General features: G+C 41.6%; 2 protein-coding genes across 6 annotated transcripts; both read right to left on the minus strand.

Annotated features, from left to right (window-relative positions):
• Nucleotides 1–1,916: 1,916 nt before the first annotated feature.
• On the minus strand, nucleotides 1,917–7,811 carry LOC144934966 (progranulin-like). The gene is made up of 8 exons (XM_078861228.1): nucleotides 7,633–7,811; nucleotides 7,017–7,122; nucleotides 6,541–6,809; nucleotides 5,705–5,810; nucleotides 4,783–5,051; nucleotides 3,947–4,052; nucleotides 3,026–3,294; nucleotides 1,917–2,681 (listed from the first exon to the last, which is right to left on the minus strand). Exons 1-8 carry the CDS (start codon nucleotides 7,696–7,698, stop codon nucleotides 2,568–2,570), a joined length of 1,305 nt encoding a protein of 434 aa, XP_078717354.1. The 5' UTR covers nucleotides 7,699–7,811; the 3' UTR covers nucleotides 1,917–2,567.
• A 3,320-nt stretch (nucleotides 7,812–11,131) lies between these two features.
• ZNF511 (zinc finger protein 511) lies at nucleotides 11,132–19,725 on the minus strand. Of its 5 annotated transcripts, none has more exons than XM_078861613.1 (7): nucleotides 19,690–19,725; nucleotides 17,889–18,095; nucleotides 17,156–17,229; nucleotides 16,560–16,761; nucleotides 15,838–15,965; nucleotides 15,270–15,425; nucleotides 11,132–13,182 (listed from the first exon to the last, which is right to left on the minus strand). In XM_078861613.1, the coding sequence occupies exons 2-7, from the start codon at nucleotides 18,045–18,047 to the stop codon at nucleotides 13,113–13,115; spliced, it is 789 nt and encodes a 262-aa protein (XP_078717739.1). In that variant the 5' UTR covers nucleotides 18,048–18,095; nucleotides 19,690–19,725; the 3' UTR covers nucleotides 11,132–13,112. The 5 variants fall into 5 exon arrangements, with proteins under 5 accessions (XP_078717739.1, XP_078717736.1, XP_078717737.1 ...); XM_078861610.1 differs by lacking the exon at nucleotides 19,690–19,725 and adding an exon at nucleotides 19,364–19,483; XM_078861611.1 differs by lacking the exon at nucleotides 19,690–19,725 and adding an exon at nucleotides 19,436–19,479.
• Nucleotides 19,726–19,818: the final 93 nt, after the last annotated feature.

Below are 19,818 nucleotides of genomic sequence, written 5' to 3' on the forward strand. Positions count from 1 at the left end.
GACCAACCAAAAAGATATGGAGACGAAACACTTTAAAGAGGACAGACAAACGTACGAAAAGTAACAACAACAAACAATTTAATTTGACCTTAATTTTCCTATTTGAAAGAGCTAAAGGAACCACGGGGATGTAGAGGATAGGAAGTATATGTATCACGTGACACTGAGGTGCTGGGGGTATCTTTAATTAAATTCTGCCACACTAGATGTGTCCTGCCCCACCGTTGATAAGACTCTCAGCAGCAGAACACACTGATGTAGTGAAACTAATGCCAGCTGTATGTATGCATGTTGGATTTCTTTCGTACCGTACGTAGGCAACTGTAATAATCGGAGGTGGGAACAGTCCTTGATTAGTTGGAGCCATGATAATTGGTTTTTTACCCTTCTATCTGGCAACAAAAACTGACACCTTTTTACAAGGAGTCATGTTTGCATAGACCGCAATACCCGCCGTCATAATACAAACAAAAGACATAACTCTGATAATGTGCACTGTCCTTGAAGTTGATTGGTCCACACCCGAGACAGCTTTCCTTAGAGCCTAGTCTCACATGGGTTGGACCAGATGACGCCAAAAGGCGCACAACTCAAAGACAATGCACCATCAGAGTATGAGAGCTCGGGGCAAGCATCTACACTATGGGAACCTCATTTGCCAGTAAAAATATGATAATTGGTTTTTTACCCTTCTATCTGGCAACAAAAACTGACACCTTTTTACAAGGAGTCATGTTTGCATAGACCACAATACCTGCAGTCATAATACAAACAAAAGACATAACTCTGATAATGTATGCATTGATAATTGGTTTTTTACCCTTCTATCTGGCAACAAAACTGAAACCAATTATCATATTTTTACTGGCAAATGAGGTTCCCATAGTGTAGTTGGAGCCATTTTAGCAGATCTCAGGTGGATTTGGTAAGTTTGCTCTAAATCCACGATGTAAATTGTATTATTTTTTCTATCTACGTGGCTTTACCGATAGACCCAAAGAATATAAATTGTATTTATGCCAATGTTTCTTGAAAGAGATCCACGAGATATCCACGTATAGTGTTGCGATTCGCAGCAAATATGTTAGTTACATAGTGCTCATGAATATACCACATCCTGTATACGTATCTTGATTTAATGAAAGGATGATTCCTTAGTCCTTACGTTTTTATTATAATCGTTCACCTTTGAAAAAGCAACATGATAATACTCTCATATTAAGATTGTTTCGCAAAACATATAAAAGTACCAGAGGACAAAGAAAGTTTTGAATGCAATTTTATTGAAGCAACAATTTATAAATCTGTTGAGAAGCACAGCTGTCTATCGTGACATTCACTGTTTGCAAAGAAATTTGACTCAAAATCAACTTAATTAAATCATGAATATCGCAAGCAAAATAATCACACGAACACAATTATATGCTGATTCGTCTTTCAAATAGAGATCACGTAAAAAGCTGCACCCATCTGTTAGAAGGTGGCATAAGCTAGTATTATGCGCTTGTATGACTGTGTTTGCATTGCTGTGAATGTCATGGGATGAGAGGATTGTGAGGTGTTTGGGGTTTATGTTGCTCTGCATTCACGAGATTACAATGTATCAGAAAATCTAATGGTAGAGAACAGCAAATTAGAAATTTGACAATGCTCTTCTGAAAACTGAAGATGTTCAGTGAGATGTTACTTAAAACGAGGTGCTCAACAATGAACTGAACGGCATGCAGAGGGTGCTCAACTATACTTGAAGCCTGTGAACATCTTTGATGCCATTTATGTGTTTATTAAAAAAGAACAGCACAGCGTTTCAAAGATCACTGTGCAGCTTTGCCTTGTTGCAGCATGGCAAAGATTATTGCGCGGCGATACAGCCCCAGCAGTAGCGCGTTCGCTACGAGTTGCAGAGGTTTGCAATTTGAATCTGGCAAACGAGGCTTGTTAATACTGCGCGTGTATTAACCATGAATACATTCCATCTGCTTCGTGGGGGGTGTTAAAGATCCTCTGACGTCAATGGAAATGAATAGGCCATTTTTTTTATTTATGGTCAATATTTCCCATTTTCGCAAGTTTACCAGCATATTATGTACTCAATTATGTACTTCATTGGGGCAATCATTTCCACCTACAAGCAGACTTGGATTATTTGGCTGCAATAAATTTCCACGTGTTAAGCCTCTTGGTTGAGCTATCATTTATTTATTTTTTGTGATTTTCTAAGCTTTCCTATACTTTGCATTGTTTGTTTTTGTATTGCTTTTTGTTGTAACTTTCTGACCCGCTCCGACTGGACATCTGTGATAAAGAGCTTCATAACTCACCGTATTTCTCAAAAATGAATAAAGATTCTTATTCTGACTAATACCCACTCCTAGACCGGTGCCACAAAGGGACCGCTGCCACTGGTGATACCCTTTTATCGTTTGAAATCAGATGTGAAATTAGGTGGTTTGAGTTGCTGAGGCATTTAAGGTGCAATATGAATGCAAGATAAGTATTTGCTATACTTAATATGTAGAATGCATGTTATGTGCTTTGTGCAGTAGGTGGCATGTGCCATGCATCCTTCATATAACCTGCAGACCAGACAAAGCCTCGCTGGACCTGCCGCACAGACGATATGGCATGAGGCACAGGGTCGTCGAAGGACAGCAGTGAATCCCATCAGAGCAGCACGTTGCCTGTCAGGGCACACAGAATTACTCGTCATCCTGCCACCACGTGCACACATAAACACACCACCTCACCGCGAGGAATTTCTGTTTGTGAACATCTTCAAAGGATGGTATGGCACAAGGCTGAATAATCTCCAGCCACTAATGATGTGGATCATCATTCACGCGGGTATCGACCAGTGACGTGTTACAATGATTTGTTCGTAAATGACAGAGAAAATGTTGAGAGTGATAAAGTTGTCTGGAGGAGGGTGTAAGCTTCCAACCATAATGCTATTCATCAACTAAAAATGCAAGCTGAGTGTAGTTGTGTTGAAGTGCTGGGACACGGTTGAGTGGTGGTTACTTACCCTCAACCCGTTGCAGCAGCCCCACCCCCCACATCGGTGCTGACAGCAGGTCTGCCATCTCCTGCAGTATTGGCCTCTTCCACAGTGCACGACGTTGTCTCCAACAGGGCCTGAGAGCGCCGCCTCCTTCTTCAACCAGGGGATGAGCGCGGCTGAGCTTACGCACTGCCCCTTGAGGTCGCCATTCGCGCCCTGACACTCGCTCCCGTCAGGGCATTCGCTGTTGTCCGCGCAGCCGTCCTGCTGCTCACGGCTCAGGTAGTCGAGCACTGGTAAAAAGGACAATTTTGAAAAAGGTCAAGGTGAAAAAAAGATCACAAAGTTCATGTCAGACTGTAACATTCTGATTCCGGTGGTTCTGTTCTTTCACGTAAGATTATAGTTTGTAAAACAACTACTCTACTTTCACAAATATTCACAAACATGTTAGAGTATCTTACTTTAACATAATAAGTGAATTCCAAAAAATGAAGTTCTGAGCTGCCAGTACTGTGATCCTGGATTCATTTTCAGACAGCCTGTGAATAAACTTCCTTATCAGGCTGAGTTCAGCGTCTCAGGCTGGTAACCAATGACTGCACAAGACAAGCATCACATTAAATCAAGTATCTCCACTTAATTTAGATACATTCTAGCTCGTTGAATAAAAGAAATAGGGTTGTCTGTCATGAGACAAACACGACTATCATATGGGAGAGCATGTGAGAAAGTGCTGCTCCCTCTACTTTGCAGACCACGTGACTTGAAGCGATCTCAAGTAGTTCTGTGATATCCACTTCAGTGGGCCATGATCTACCTTGTACGTTTGAACTGCTCTGTGAAATATCTGAATGGATTCTTCACGACATGATGCCTACCACACAATCGGGATAAAATCGTGGAAATAAGACCAAATAAAGTTTGGAAAGATGGAAAGCCTACCTGCCACATCAGACAAGGCCTCGCTGGACCTGCTGCACAGACGATATGGACTGAGGCACTGGGTCGTCGAACGACAGCAGTGAATCCCATCAGAGCAGCACGTTGCCTGTCAGGGCACACAGAATTACTCGTCATCCTGCCACCACGTGCACACATAAACACACCACCTCACAGCGAGGAATTTCTGTTTGCGAACATCTTCAAAGGATGGTATGGCAGAAGGTAGGGTGGTGTGGGAGATTGAGCAGCATGACACCTTACTGCATGTCTCAAACATAATCATGTTCACATACTCTAACAGGTGTTAATTTTACGATATAATTGTCCATACACCACAGTTACCCTACAAAGATCAATGGTGTAGTTTTCCCAAGACAGTCTTTCATAAGAGTTAGCTTGCATCTATTAACGCTGGCAAAGCAAAGAGGCGGTTTGCGTGACCAGTGCCATGTTAGGCTGCCTTTATCTCCACAGTGCTGTTTACACACACACACATTTTCTCTGCAAAGATCAATAGCGGAGTTCATTATATCATGCTAGAAGCACGTAGAAATAGTATCAGTGCAATTGTATTGTACTTTCAAACCCAGATGAGAAAAATTAAATGTGCTGAATAATCTCCAGCCACTAATGATGTGGATCACCATTCACGCGGGTATCGACCAGTGAAGTGTTACAATTATTTGTTCGTAAATGACAGAGAAAATGTTGAGAGTGATAAAGTTGTCTGGAGGAGGGTGTAAGCTTCCAACCATAATGCTATTCGTCAACTAAAAATGCAAGCTGAGTGTAGTTGTGTTGAAGTGCTGGGACACGGTTGGGTGGTGGTTACTTACCCTCAACCCGTTGCAGCAGCCCCACCTCCCACTTCGGTGCTGACAGCAGGTCTGCCATCTCCTGCAGTATTGGCCTCTTCCACAGTGCACGACGTTGTCTCCAACAGGGCCTGAGAGCGCCACCTCCTTCTTCAACCAGGGGATGAGCGCGGCTGAGCTCACGCACTGCCCCTTGAGGTCGCCATTCGCGCCCTGACACTCGCTCCCGTCAGGGCATTCGCTGTTGTCCGCGCAGCCGTCCTGCTGCTCACGGCTCAGGTAGTCGAGCACTGGGAAAAAGGACAATTTTGAAAAAAGGTCAAGGTGAAAAAAAGATCACAAAGTTCACGTCAAACTGTTACATTCTGATTCCGGTGGTTCTGTTCTTTCACGTAAGATTATAGTTTGTAAAACAATTACTCTACTTTCACAAATATTCACAAACATGTTAGAGTATCTTACTTTAACATAATAAGTGAATTAAAAAAAATGGAGTTCTGAGCTGCCAGTACTTTGATCCTGGATTCATTTCCAGACAGCCTGTGAATAAACTTCCTTATCAGGCTGAGTTCAGCGTCTCGGGCTGGTAACCAATGACTGCACAAGACAAGCATCACATTAAATCAAGTATCTCCACTTAATTTAGATACATTCTAGCTCGTTGAATAAAAGAAATAGGGTTGTCTGTCATGAGACAAACACGACTATCATATGGGAGAGCATGTGAGAAAGTGCTGCTCCCTCTACTTTGCAGACCACGTGACTTGAAGCGATCTCAAGTAGTTCTGTGATATCCACTTCAGTGGGCCATGATCTACCTTGTACGTTTGAACTGCTCTGTGAAATATCTGAATGGATTCTTCACGACATGATGCCTACCGCACAATCGGGATAAAATCGTGGAAATAAGACCAAATAAAGTTTGGAAAGATGGAAAGCCTACCTGCCACATCAGACAAGGCCTCGCTGGACCTGCTGCACAGACGATATGGACTGAGGCACTGGGTCGTCGAACGACAGCAGTGAATCCCATCAGAGCAGCACGTTGCCTGTCAGGGCACACAGAATTACTCGTCATCCTGCCACCACGTGCACACATAAACACACCACCTCACAGCGAGGAATTTCTGTTTGCGAACATCTTCAAAGGATGGTATGGCACAAGGTAGGGTGGTGTGGGAGATTGAGCAGCATGACACCTTACTGCATGTCTCAAACATAATCATGTTCACATACTCTAACAGGTGTTAATTTTACGATATAATTGTCCATACACCACAGTTACCCTACAAAGATCAATGGTGTAGTTTTCCCAAGACAGTCTTTCATAAGAGTTAGCTTGCATCTATTAACGCTGGCAAAGCAAAGAGGCGGTTTGCGTGACCAGTGCCATGTTAGGCTGCCTTTATCTCCACAGTGCTGTTTACACACACACACATTTTCTCTGCAAAGATCAATAGCGGAGTTCATTATATCATGCTAGAAGCACGTAGAAATAGTATCAGTGCAATTGTATTGTACTTTCAAACCCAGATGAGAAAAATTAAATGTGCTGAATAATCTCCAGCCACTAATGATGTGGATCATCATTCACGCGGGTATCGACCAGTGACGTGTTACAATTATTTGTTCGTAAATGACAGAGAAAATGTTGAGAGTGATAAAGTTGTCTGGAGGAGGGTGTAAGCTTCCAACCATAATGCTATTCATCAACTAAAAATGCAAGCTGAGTGTAGTTGTGTTGAAGTGCTGGGACACGGTTGGGTGGTGGTTACTTACCCTCAACCCGTTGCAGCAGCCCCACCCCCCACATCGGTGCTGACAGCAGGTCTGCCATCTCCTGCAGTATTGGCCTCTTCCACAGTGCACGACGTTGTCTCCAACAGGGCCTGAGAGCGCCGCCTCCTTCTTCAACCAGGGGATGAGCGCGGCTGAGCTTACGCACTGCCCCTTGAGGTCGCCATTCGCGCCCTGACACTCGCTCCCGTCAGGGCATTCGCTGTTGTCCGCGCAGCCGTCCTGCTGCTCACGGCTCAGGTAGTCGAGCACTGGGGAGTTAAAAACAAAAATAATCATGAAACTCATTATTAGAATTGCATTTGTTTGGGTCTGTGAGTTTGGACGGACCCTGCTCAAATGAGGACGATTTCAAATATCACAAAACTGTCAACGCGGCCACTAAAAACGCACACGAATTGAAATCACTAACATTGTGAGAATTGGTGTGACAAAAGTGAATACATTTAACCTCTCACCTGGGTCCTTAAAGATGTCTTTGGGGAGGCAAAGGTTGACTCCTTCGAAGTTGTTGCAGGTGAATCCTTCGCCACAGCACGATTGTCCGTCGCTGCAGCATGAGCCCTGGGCACGCCACATCACAGCACCGTGTCAACATTCGCAAGAATACATCAACACCCTTAATTATACACCATTATGGTTTACACAAACCCAATTTTCTACTTCAACATTTAAATAATTTAATATTTCCTCTAACCTAAATTATTTTGCTATTCATTTTAATCTCCGTGCTTTACATCATTTAGGATAATTTTTGCGAATACAATGAACTGTATTTTGAACATGAGGTCGTGAACGTCAATTTACAACATGACTTTCCATCATTGGAAACTGCTATTAAATATGCAATTCCCATGAATGCAGTTTGTAAAAATACGACAATGTACATTGCAAAAGAAATACAATGGAATTTCCATCGTGTCTTCGGGGTTATATGCGTGTGGAACTTCTTGAGCACCGTACGTAGCCAACTGTGCCAATCAGAGGTGCAGGGGGAAGGACATTGGTGTCCATGTATTGCTAAGCTTGGCGAGTGGAAGGGCTTGTAGGTTCTCTCCCAGCTGTTCCTCTCACCTTGGAGAAGGAAGATCCTCCATCGGATGAGCAGTCAAAACCCGAGCAGCTGGCTTGTGCTGGCATCACTGACACCACTCTCGTACGCAGACCCCCACCATTCTCAGCCTGCGGCCACACACACGAAATCACATCGGTTATTATGCATTCATCTTCAATGCAGAGCCAAAATAATTAGGAATCATTGAGAGCAATTATTCATGTTATACAATCGCACATTGGAATGCGTGTGATTCGATGTTGTAGTCACAAAGTGAAAAAGATTAGAGAACTGATCTACAATGTCTATGCTCTGTGAAAAAACTAGAGCTGATACTGTTCAACATCAACAATTGCAGCTCCTAATGGAACCCAACTTCCTCCTCAAAAAACAGGATACCGTTTCTCGAAATAAAGCATTATTTTTGCGACAACATTTGCATTTGTATTCATTCACACTAGGTGTGAGAGATTTTTTTTAAACAATAATGATCTTTTGAAAGAGATTTGGACTAACTACAATGTGATTTAAAAGGTTAAACAGCATGTGAAATTATTGAGTACAAAACACTTTCTGCATACCGGTGACATTTTGATAAAAATCAAGTAATGTGCAAAAAAAACGAATGTTCAAATCAAGCTTGTCTTGCCTTTTCTTTCATATAGCAGTAGTACATTGAGCCTTTCCTGCAGCAAACGCCTCTGCGGCAGGGACAATATTGATCGGCGGACACGAGCGCACACAGCCCGGTCACCACCAGCAGCGTCCACAGCAGCAGCGCATGAGAACGAGACATGATGATGTCTGCACTCAAACCTCAGGTGAGAACCCAGAGCAGTTCTACCCAGGGGCTGTCTTTTTTTATAAAGCACAAATGGCATGAGCCAACATCTAATCAGTGGTCTGCATCAGACAATTTGGACATCGCAAAGATTTCGTTTTCTTAGCTTTCATAACAAGTAGTTGTTTCCTTACTGGAAACAATTGTGTAAAAACAACGTTTGAGTGCCATTGTGCGACAATCAAAAGCTGTTGCAATAAGGGATGATTTTATTTCGGTTTATCTAAAAAAAACATTTGATCATAATCCACCTCTTACTACAATGTACAACTCTACTTATATATTGTTAGCCATAGCCGCTGTACTATTTTAGAACATTGTATATACAGTAGAACCTTGGAGATCGAACGCACCAGAACTCGAACAAATCGTTGTTCGAACGATATATCCGAACATTTTTTGCCCCGGAAACCGAACGAAATTCGGAGGTCGAACGGCCAATCGCGACTTGAAAGAACCTGTACGGCTGAGACGCCTATGGCCAGCGTGCATGACGCTTGCCCATACAAAGGTTTTACCGTATGATGACCTCTTTAGATACGTTTTTAGTCAGAAAGAGCTCAAGTGACTCACAGTTAGTGGCAGAAAAGAGGCACAAAAGAGAAAGAACCCCAGAAGGGCAGTTACCTGACGTTATTATGGAAGAGGACTCCCCTTCCAAACAATAACACCACCACCTCCACCTCCTCACCACCTTCCACTCAAGCCATCAACTCTCCTTACTACAGGTAATGTGAAGTTCAATGTTCATTTATTACATTTATTCCATATATTTATTCCGTTATTCCATTTATTTATTGTGTTTCTTGTTTTTTGTATGATTTTATGCATGTAATTACTGTAAACTTCGTGTAAAAATGCTTTATGATGAGAGATTTGTTGTGTCTGGAACCAATTAATGTAATTTACATGAATTATTATGGTGAAAATTAATTCGGTGTTCGAACAAATCGGTGTTCGAATGGCCTTCTGGAACAAATTAAGTTCGATCTCCGGGGTACCACTGTAATTGTTTAAATGTGCCTATGTCCAAATCATCTGCAATGCAATATCATTCGATCTCAGAAGCTAAGCAGGTTGAATCGGGATAGTACTTGGATCGGTGCACAGAAAATCCTTATAGGGTGTTGGGCTATGTTATGGGTAGCAAAGGCCAGTGCAGCCACATTGTTTTACTACATTTAAATTCTCCTACTTTTATTTTCCCTGTATTCACCAACCCTCACTGAACATGAAGGTGAAATAATAGTCATGGCCTGCATGGTGTGTGAGAGGGGGTTCCCATCGAGCAGTGATTTCACAAAAGGACTGTGCGTGTACATTGTTTAAATAAAATTGTCAGATTACGACCAAAGCAGCTTCCTGAAAATAAATCCCTAAATACAGATTAAAAGGAGACCATTATGGGGATTTTATTCCAAACTAGGAATGACAACCTTGACCTTTTTGTACACATGAATCTGCTATGAATTTGTTTTATTTGGATACAATTCAAATCATTATTCAGGTGAGTTGGTGTACATTTAAATAATACAAGTAAAATCTCTTTCCGATATTGCACGGCTAGTTGGGTTGCCACAATATGGCGATATGATAAATGGTACGATACAAATTCTTCGACAAACGTACTTTTTAAAGGTTGTTTTTGCTCATTTTATACTTCATTATATATTATATATTTAATTTTTTGACCAAATATGCAAAAGGAATAACTGAGGGTGTAAACATTATCCAGCTATTTGTTAAATACTTTCCAGATTAAATGATGACAAGGCAATGATAATCGTTTGCATAGGTCATACACTTATTTATTAATGGTCTGACAGGATGTGTTATAAGTCTTACAGATTGTAAAGTTGCAGTGATTAGAAGGTTTATGGCAGGCTGATATTTAGTGAACTGGAGTTAAGGAACTCTTAAGTAATCTTGACATGCACAAGTATAGCAAAGCACCAAAAAATACTGTAAAAGTGTGAAATACAATTACAAAGTTCATAAAACAAGTTTTTTGGGGTTAGATCGCGTCAATATAAATGTGTCGTTAAACCCGCCACCACCCGACACAGCCAATTAGTAAGGTTTGTCACGTAAACAGAACATGTCGGTGTGTTGGGGAGCAAATCCACCAACATTTACAATCCGAGTATGACGTTTCGCTAGTAACTACAACCGGCATCATTATAAAATTATAAGAAACGAACACCGCGATAATCGTAATTTCGTGAACATTGATTAAAATTGATTTGTTGACTGGTGAAAGTTAACATCGTATCATATCGTGAAAGACTATTATGCTGCAACCTTATAGTTTGCTAAGTTCATTTAAGGCCATGACACCAACCATGTACTTGGATGCACCATTGCTTTAAAAGCATTCTTGTAATCACATTTATGCCCCATTCTGTAAGAAATACATATTTTCAGTGATTTTATAATGTATTAGAGCGGGACATGTTCATGCATTTAAACATTTGAAAGAGACTATTTTAAAATACAAAAACCCGTAGTTATATTATATATGCAGCACAGTTGCAGAATGTTACTGCAAATCTTTAGCAAACCACAAGTTGAGAAATGTAGCCACATCTTGTGAAGTAAAAGTTATGGAGAAACAAACTTTCACACATCCTATTTTTTTCTTCCGTGATGGTAACATGGTTGAGATGTTGGTCAAACATTTTTAGTCTTAATAAAATATTTTTTTAACGTAAAAGTTACGTTTGTATAAATGTAAAAATCTTTAAATATATGTAATACATCCTGCGGATGATTGTGTAGGAAAAATGTAATGAGTTAAATGCATTTTTAAATTCGAATATATCATAGAATATAACGTTTTTACATTTTTTACAATGACACTAACTTATCTGAAATAACTATCCTTAGTGTACTATTACGTGTCGACCCGTCCTGTCATCAAACCATTCCGTTATTATAACAAACCAGTGTTATAATAATGGTGTATATTTTGTAATTGGCTAATTCTAATTTCCTAACAAGTATGCACATGTTGACCTTCCCTTTTCTCCCCCCAAAAGATAAGTTTTACACATGTTCTAGGTCCTGTTGCATTCCATGTGGAAATGCAGCTGACAAGCACACTTCCCCGACGCTTGCTAACATGATAAGTCAAAATGAGGAACACGCGGCCAATGCATTAAAAAAAACTGTTTAACATTATGGAGCAGATCGCATTTTTTTATTTTAGGTGGCTTTTAAAGATAAAAAAAATGATATTTGATTACATCAAGAGATGTTAGTGGCTAAGACAATGATGCTCTTAAGTTTAATGCCATGTTCATCAACATCAGAATGATAAAAAAAAATGGCATCTGCAGTATTGTGTGCAATACAATACAATACAATTTGTAGAAATCTAAATAAATTACTTGAAAAATAAATGGTGGGTAATTAAAAAGTTGAAGCCAACACAAGCATTGAAATGTTGTCAGGGTGTAAAATGTTACATTTTGCAGGCATGTCAAATATATTGCTTATGAATGGCTGCAATAGTTCCAAAGCTACTGTTCAAAAAATAAATGTGCATTGACCGATTCCACACCACTTGCAATGTCTTCATAAAATTCACAACTGTTTGAACACTCCAGATTACAAAAATATATGCTCAAGATATTTATGAACGTGCAGCCCTGCAATTTCTTCCTTACACTGCTGGTGGAAAGGCCAAGAGCTCTACAGAACCCACTTAGAGTGAATGTTAGCCTACTCTCCCAGCATGCACTGGATGCTGCCATGGTGTTATTGGCTAGTACACTGGACTTGCAACCCAGAGGTGGCCGGTTTCATCTCCAGGCACGGCAGTTGAAACAATGAGCAAGTTTATAAAATCCCTCGGTCCTCCTATCAGTATATATGGGTACACCACAGTGAGTCGATTGTAAGGTTGTGTGTGGTGTACAGTGGGTACTCCGACCTCCCGGTTTCAACCTTCCACGCCGCGAAGGGTCGACCATCAACCGAATCAGGAGCGGGCAGGGCCAATGCAGCCACCCGATGCACAAAGGGCGCATTAAAGATTCGGCAGCCTGCGAGTGTGGCCACTAATCCCAAACCATCGACCAAATCGTAAATACTCAGCCACTGCTGCTGTCTCTACTCCTTTAAAGGAGGAATGGACAAGATCCACTCTGCTTCTGAACAGCTGAGTGGGTAACATCTCAAATTACATCTGTAATTAATCCATACGAAAGAAGAAGACTCTGACCTTCAAAACATGTCCAATGTGGAAGACTTCAAAATACCATCTGGAGGAGGCTCCTCAGAGGCCCTTTCGCCAGCAGTGGCATAAGCAAGTGATTTCAGGACTGCATCTTTTGACCACCTCCTTCAGTCTTAATCCATGATAATAGTCAGGTCATAAAATAGCATCACTGCTTCCATTTCTTATTCTTTGCTTGTTTACTAATGACAACTGATTAATGGTGATTTCATTTCAACATAGACATTAAAGACTATATGATCAACTTAAAGCTGAGCCAATCATTCAATGCAGGCCTTTATTAATAACACAAATGTTGTCAAACTGCAAGTATGAGAACATGATTAACATCGATTCCTTAAAATCACTGGAAATACACGGACACAGAATATAAACAAGGCGTTTTGTTGGAGAAAACTGCCAAGGCATAAGGGCAGCAGTCATCTCTTTTTCTTTCCTCTCTGGAAGGTTCTTGCTGAGCCATGTCCAAAACAGATAGTTTTAGGTACTCTGCCAAATGACAAAAAATATCAAGTCACAAAAAAATATCCTCTAGAAATATACAAAGCCTTTAAGAATCGTCATCACCATCAGCCATGATACATCCACAGCAGGATGATGAAATCGCCAAGCTATCGCCATATCGCATGGTCTCGTGATGTAAAAAAATTAACCCGTAAAAACAAAGTTTTTCACTATAAATCCTTTATATGCGTGGCGGCTAGAGTCCTCTCGTCCTCTGGCTTGAGATGGCTGCCACCTATGGGTCAGATGATTGCCTGCCACCATTAAGCAATTGGTAATTAAATATATTCTTAGGTTTTTTCGGTAAAGTCACGTAAGTAAAACATCAAAATTAATGAAAATAAAATAAAAATCACGACGTTTCGGAGGCAACACAAGTCTCCGTCATCAGGTGGGACCGTCACAGCCAGATTAGCTGCATCAAGTGAGGCAATGATTCAAGATGTAATCCCTTATAAGCAAGTTGAAGGGGGGAGGAGAGTGGGGGGGAGCTCATCAGAATGTGGTAGCCAATGAATGGAACGTATCGGGAGGGAGGGGGGGCGGGAGGGGGAGGGCCAAAAAAATGGGCGACGGCTTGGACGCGGTTGCTGCACACGCCAACACAATGGACAGAGAGGGGGAGGGGAGGTCTGATACACATGATAGAACAAAGGGACGAAAATGCCCATGTTTATATCAATGCTGGCTGAACAATGAAGAGACTACTGTTAAAAATAACTGGGGATGTTAACACTCGGTAAAGTAAAGTAAAATAGTGCCTGTCAGATAAGATGGTCCAAAAAAGTGTAATTAAGTATTTTTTGCGTGTAATTATTGGAAAGATGTTATCAACCACGCAAAAAAGACTTAATTACACTTTTTTGGACCATCTTATCTGACAGGCACTATTTTACTTTACTTTACCGAGTGTTAACATCCCCAGTTATTTTTAACAGTACTCTCTTCATTGTTCAGCCAGCATTGGTATAAACATGGGCATTTTCGTCCCTTTGTTCTATCATGTGTATCAGACCTCCCCTCCCCCTCTCTGTCCATTGTGTTGGCGTGTGCAGCAACCGCGTCCAAGCCGTCGCCCATTTTTTTGGCCCTCCCCCTCCCACCCCCCTCCCTCCCGATACGTTCCATTCATTGGCTACCACATTCTGATGAGCTCCCCCCCACTCTCCTCCCCCCTTCAACTTGCTTATAAGGGATTACATCTTGAATCATTGCCTCACTTGATGCAGCTAATCTGGCTGTGACGGTCCCACCTGATGACGGAGACTTGTGTTGCCTCCGAAACGTCGTGATTTTTGTTTTATTTTATTTTCATTAATTTTGATGTTTTACCTACGTGACTTTACCGAAAAAAACCTAAGAATATGATTCCTTGCAGTCACGAAAGCTTCAAATCTAGAATTAATTAAATATAATTTATTTTTTCCTAAAAAGTGTAAAATTTTGGAAAAAAGTTTTCACGAAAATAAATTGTCACGCACAACGAGTCTGTGTGCAAAATGCCAGCTCGATTGGATCACGGGAAGTGGGTTAAAAAACGACCGAAAGATTTGCACGGTCGTAAGCGCGCAAGCAAGCAAGCAAGTGAACTTAATATAAAGGATTTAAAAAACGAATCTATCACCTACAAACGAGGCGATTGAATCCCCACCTCCACGGTGCATATCATATTGAGCAGCCTCTCGATCACTGCCTATAAACCTTCCCAGCAACGTCTCCTGCAAAAGCCAATTTGATTTTCTGAAAAGTTAATATGGTGTCTAACTTGCATGTACTCTCATCCGTGTTGCTATTTCTGCCCCTTGGTTTAATTCTAACCATGCACCTCTCAGTTTATTTGTGCACTTTACATTTTTTCTTTGTCAAAATAATTTTTCTAATCCATGTCATAGTAACATCGATATCATTCATAATTTCTTCAGGCACATTGGTATGTTGATTTCCATTAACTTCAGTTTTTGAAAAGCATTTCAATATGCTCACATCCACCTTTCAGATGAGATATATTACTATCATATTGGACAGAAATAGTTGACCGATGGATGTAGCAACCTTCCAGCGTGAGTAGTCACCTGTTGTGTCGGGTGGCGGGGCTGGGGGTTAAGACCTCACTATCACCGCCGGAACATACATCCATGGCCTCAACTGGAATCTCGTCCATTCCTTCACAGCCACTTGGAACCCCTGATACCTGTTTGCTTGGCTGCATTTGCTTAGTTGTTTTAGAGCTGTAAAAGTAACATAAAAAGCATGGCAAGTATTATAACTGTAAACGTGATAATCATATTGCCACCATGTCAACGGACAGTTTAATTAAAAATCATTAATCGTATAGAGTATATCCACAAGCATAGCAAACACAATGTGTATTAACTGTATCTTCAAAAGTTAAACTGAGTTATCTACAACAGAATAAGCCCATTGTTTTTTGGGCTTTCTGCATGGGTTTTTTCCCATTCAGTACTCACATGTCATGTACTTATAAAACCAAAGTTATTAAATTGTCACTTAGAGTTGTATTCAACCAATATATATTTAATTCGCGAGTTCTGATTATAATACTGTTATTATGCAGTTTATATCCCAGAAATTGACCAGAGCATAGTTGTCGAACAAGGTGTTCCGGGAATGATAGCGTACGGCTTGGGGCCTTTGGCAGGTTGGTCAAAGCGAAAGTCGGAGGGGTAGCTGTGAATCTTGATGAGGTGCTGCTTCCTGTGCTTGGCCGTCGCAAATTTTTCTCCACAGCTCTCCACCAGGCATCGGTACTGTGGCATTCCAACACGTAAGTAAACATAAGCACTTTGTTGTAATCTCTTCCATATTAATGGTTTCTATCCTTTGTAAAAGATGCATCCATGAAATGTCTTGCTCATGTCACTGGTGGCCGAAGGGCTTCAACTAGATAGAGCTCTAGAGGGTATTCTGCTTACTCTTCCATGCTGGCCAGACATCTCTGAAGAGGTGGGAGTAACCATACTTTACCCCACAACATGTGACCTGCCTACCAATTGTGGTTTACCCATTTATACTGCTGGGTGGACAGAGGTGGGGGTATTTAATAAAGTTGTCCATTTTTTCAACTGCCATGTCAGGAGATCGAACCAGCAACCCCTGGATTGCAAATCCAGTGCGCTAACAATTACTCCAGTGCAGCATTCCCATTATGTCAGGACTGCACATAATTATTGCATAACCCCAAGTTGGCCATTTCCAACAGGGCTTGTCATACCATTCCTTGCTATGGAAAGCCAAATTTGTTAAGCTTCATTCAAATGTATAACGCTGTCCTGCATGGATACACAGGTGCAACGCATAGAGCTCATGGAGCAGGAAGTAAAAAAAACTAAACTTCGGTTTACCATGTTCTGCCGTTGAGCCATGACACCAAAGAGGACGTTATGCCACTCTGAGATGTGCACCTCCAGCAGATGGCCACAGGGGAACGAGCGGTGGCACGTCATACACACGTGTCTGTGTGCTGCGTTGTAGTGGTGGTCGTAGCTTGCCAGTGTGTCAAACACCTGCCCACAGGCTGCTATGTGGCATCCAAAAGCTTCCACCCTGCCACACCACCATCAGAGGCGCAACAGCTCAGTCGAAATGATACAGAGTGTATTATACTCAGAGTCCGATTATTCGTACACACAATTTACTCTTAATTCACCGGCTGTATGCATAGCAGTCGGATGTTAATTTGTTACTCATGGCATTATATTGGAATTCAGACAGGTTAAACGCATTTATTACTGTATTGGCATTTAGTGTAAGTATATTTTCACATTGTCCAAAAATAATTTAATCTAAAGTTATGCCAGCATTTTTCTGTAGACGAGGAATCAATATATTACACATAATTTGTGAACATTTGCAAATGTAAAAGTGGAAATCCACCAAATATCTGCTTGCAATAATGTGTTTCAAACAACGTAGGTCATATGTATCCTTCAGTACATACTTGGTCGTTTCAATGTCCTCTTCATAGCTGCTTAGAGCATCTCGTATGTACATGTGGCGATAAACATCCCCATCCTGAAAATGGTTAGTGGATATTAAAAAATAAATCGTGGAGTTCGTTTATTTAATACAGTACAAAGAAACAAAAACACGCAAACAACACTTTCAATACAATAATCACTTCATTATGTACAGGTGTATACCATATACAAAATGTGCAATGTTTTACTGTCAGCATGCCCAAATCATTGGGCTTGGCAATCAGCTATTGTTCTACGAAAAGTAAAAAGTTCAATAATTCAGGAATGAAAAGAGAAACGTAAATAACTTTTACCCATATATACTTTGTGTTATCATGATAGGGTTCTTTGACTGGTGGCCCGCAGGCCAGATGTGACTCATGAAGGATGTTGGGGTGGTCAGCTGAGCTATGGCCCATTGAGAAATATGGATTGCCACGACATAAAGATTTAATAATAAACATGAAGAGATGTAGAAAACAGATAAAGATTATGCAGATTAAAACAATAAAACAAGCGAGACGATGAGACAAAAGGTACAGATTAGCGGTCACATTTATAACCGTTATACCACGTGACATGTGGCCCACCAGTACATGCCAATTTTATTGTGATCCACCAGAAATAACAATTTAAGAACCCTATCATGTCCACTGCTGTTAATTTCTGTAGGTGGAAGAGCAGTTTCTCCTGACTACCGTGATTAGTACATACTTCAAAAAACGGGTTGTATTTTCCAAAACTAATCTGTTGTGGCTGGAAGATGAAGGAAGCATCTGGGTCGCTGGCTGAGATCACCGGGAATGCCTCGATGTCCCGCTCTTTGGCTGACGAGGAGGTGAGGATATTCGCCAGGTCCAGTGGCCACTCCATCTCCTTGGCCACCCACAATGATCAGCTGTGCACCATCGTCTCCTTGCACTGCACAGGCAAGAAGCTCATTTCAAGATCGTCAACAATGACCTGGCCCAGCAGCAGTGCGTTCACTGCTTGCTGCAAAGATTCGTGGTTTGAGGCCGGTGGCCGCCCTGGTTATTGCTGCAGATATATAAGCTACAGTCGACGTGAAAGAATCCCCAGACGTCATTCCAAACGAGGCCATTTGTGCTGGTATCAGTCCAAATTCGAGAGAAATTACCCACAAAATATTAAATTGGGATTAACATTATTTTTTAAAATATATTTGATTACCCCCTATTGGCAGACTAATGCCCGTTTTCTTGGTTCTTTCGGTAAAGTCACGTAGAAGGGAAATAATAAAATAATAAAAATGAAACATCATAAAATACAATTCTCACGACGTTTCGGCCACAACGCAAGCAGCCGTCCTCAGGTGAAGAACAGGGCTGTCGGAAGGACTGCATCACCTGAGGACGGCTGCTTGCGTTGTGGCCGAAACGTCGTGAGAATTGTATTTTATTATGTTTATTTTTTATTATTTCCCTTCTACGTGACTTTACCGAAAGAACCAAGAAGATGAATCCCTGCAGTCACGAAAGCTTTAAATCGAAATTTAATGCCCGTTTGCAGGCTAGGTGCTTGTTACCTTGTGTCCACAGGGACAGATGCCACTGGGGGTGCTATTTCAAAAGTTTGACCACCTGAATGTGAAATTGTAGTTGTTGCTCTGCTTCTACATCAGCAGCCATACGAAAGAAAGAAATCGATTATCGTGTGTAAAGCAGTCACGATGCAATGTGTGTCTACAGCGACTACACTGAAACTGGAGTGCATCTCGGCCCTGTCTTCAGCGCGGGGAAGCAACAGCACTGAGCCAGTGGTTGCAATTCCACATTAGCATGGCAGGGGAGCAGTTTGTCCACGAGAGCGGTCACCGTTGACTTTCCCATAACATGGCACCGGGTTCATCCATCTGGACACCCAACCTTGATTTGTTCGCGGCCTTACGCGTTGAGTGAATTGAGTGGCTGCGACGACAACACCATACCTGTCCACCCCTCATCAGTGCCTACCTTGTTCCAGACTAATTCAGACCTTATTGACCACCACGTGCCCCTTCTAAATCTCAACGTTCATCCTGCAAAGTCTCATCACAAGGGAGCAACACAAATAATGTGTTGCCCGTATTGAAACAGCTGTACGCCGTACGGACCTGAAAACTCAATTCCTCCTGTTATAAAAATACGGGGTAAACCGTATTGGTTGACAGGTATACAACACGTAATTACCGTTTAACAACAACCACAACAACAGCGGCGATATTGTGACTCCATAAGGAGAGTGACGGAGCGATAACGAACGTCAAAGACAGCGCGAAGTGGCCGATCCGCAACGATGAGTGTCTCCACTCAGCTGATTGCCCCCGGGGAAAACAACGGTTTCAGATAAAATAGTACCGGATCGCCTAAAAATAAAAACCGGGTCAAAAGATAAATCTTCAATAAAGCCAACACAATTGATGTCCACATGTATCATTATTTTAGTTGCGTTATAAGCATACGCAAAAAAACACGCACAAATCGTGTTGCGAATGCAATTTCTACAACAATCGTACCCGGAACGTTTTATCCTCATTCCATTGTTTCCTTTCCAGACCGCCGCGTAAAGACAAAGATCCCCCGTGTAGCCTGCAACAGACTGTAGGGGCAAGTGCCGCTAGCGAGTAGCAGCAGCAGCACTGTGG

Source organism: Lampetra fluviatilis, chromosome 12 (genome assembly GCF_964198595.1).
Source record: "Lampetra fluviatilis chromosome 12, kcLamFluv1.1, whole genome shotgun sequence".
NCBI classification, from domain to species: domain Eukaryota; kingdom Metazoa; phylum Chordata; class Hyperoartia; order Petromyzontiformes; family Petromyzontidae; genus Lampetra; species Lampetra fluviatilis.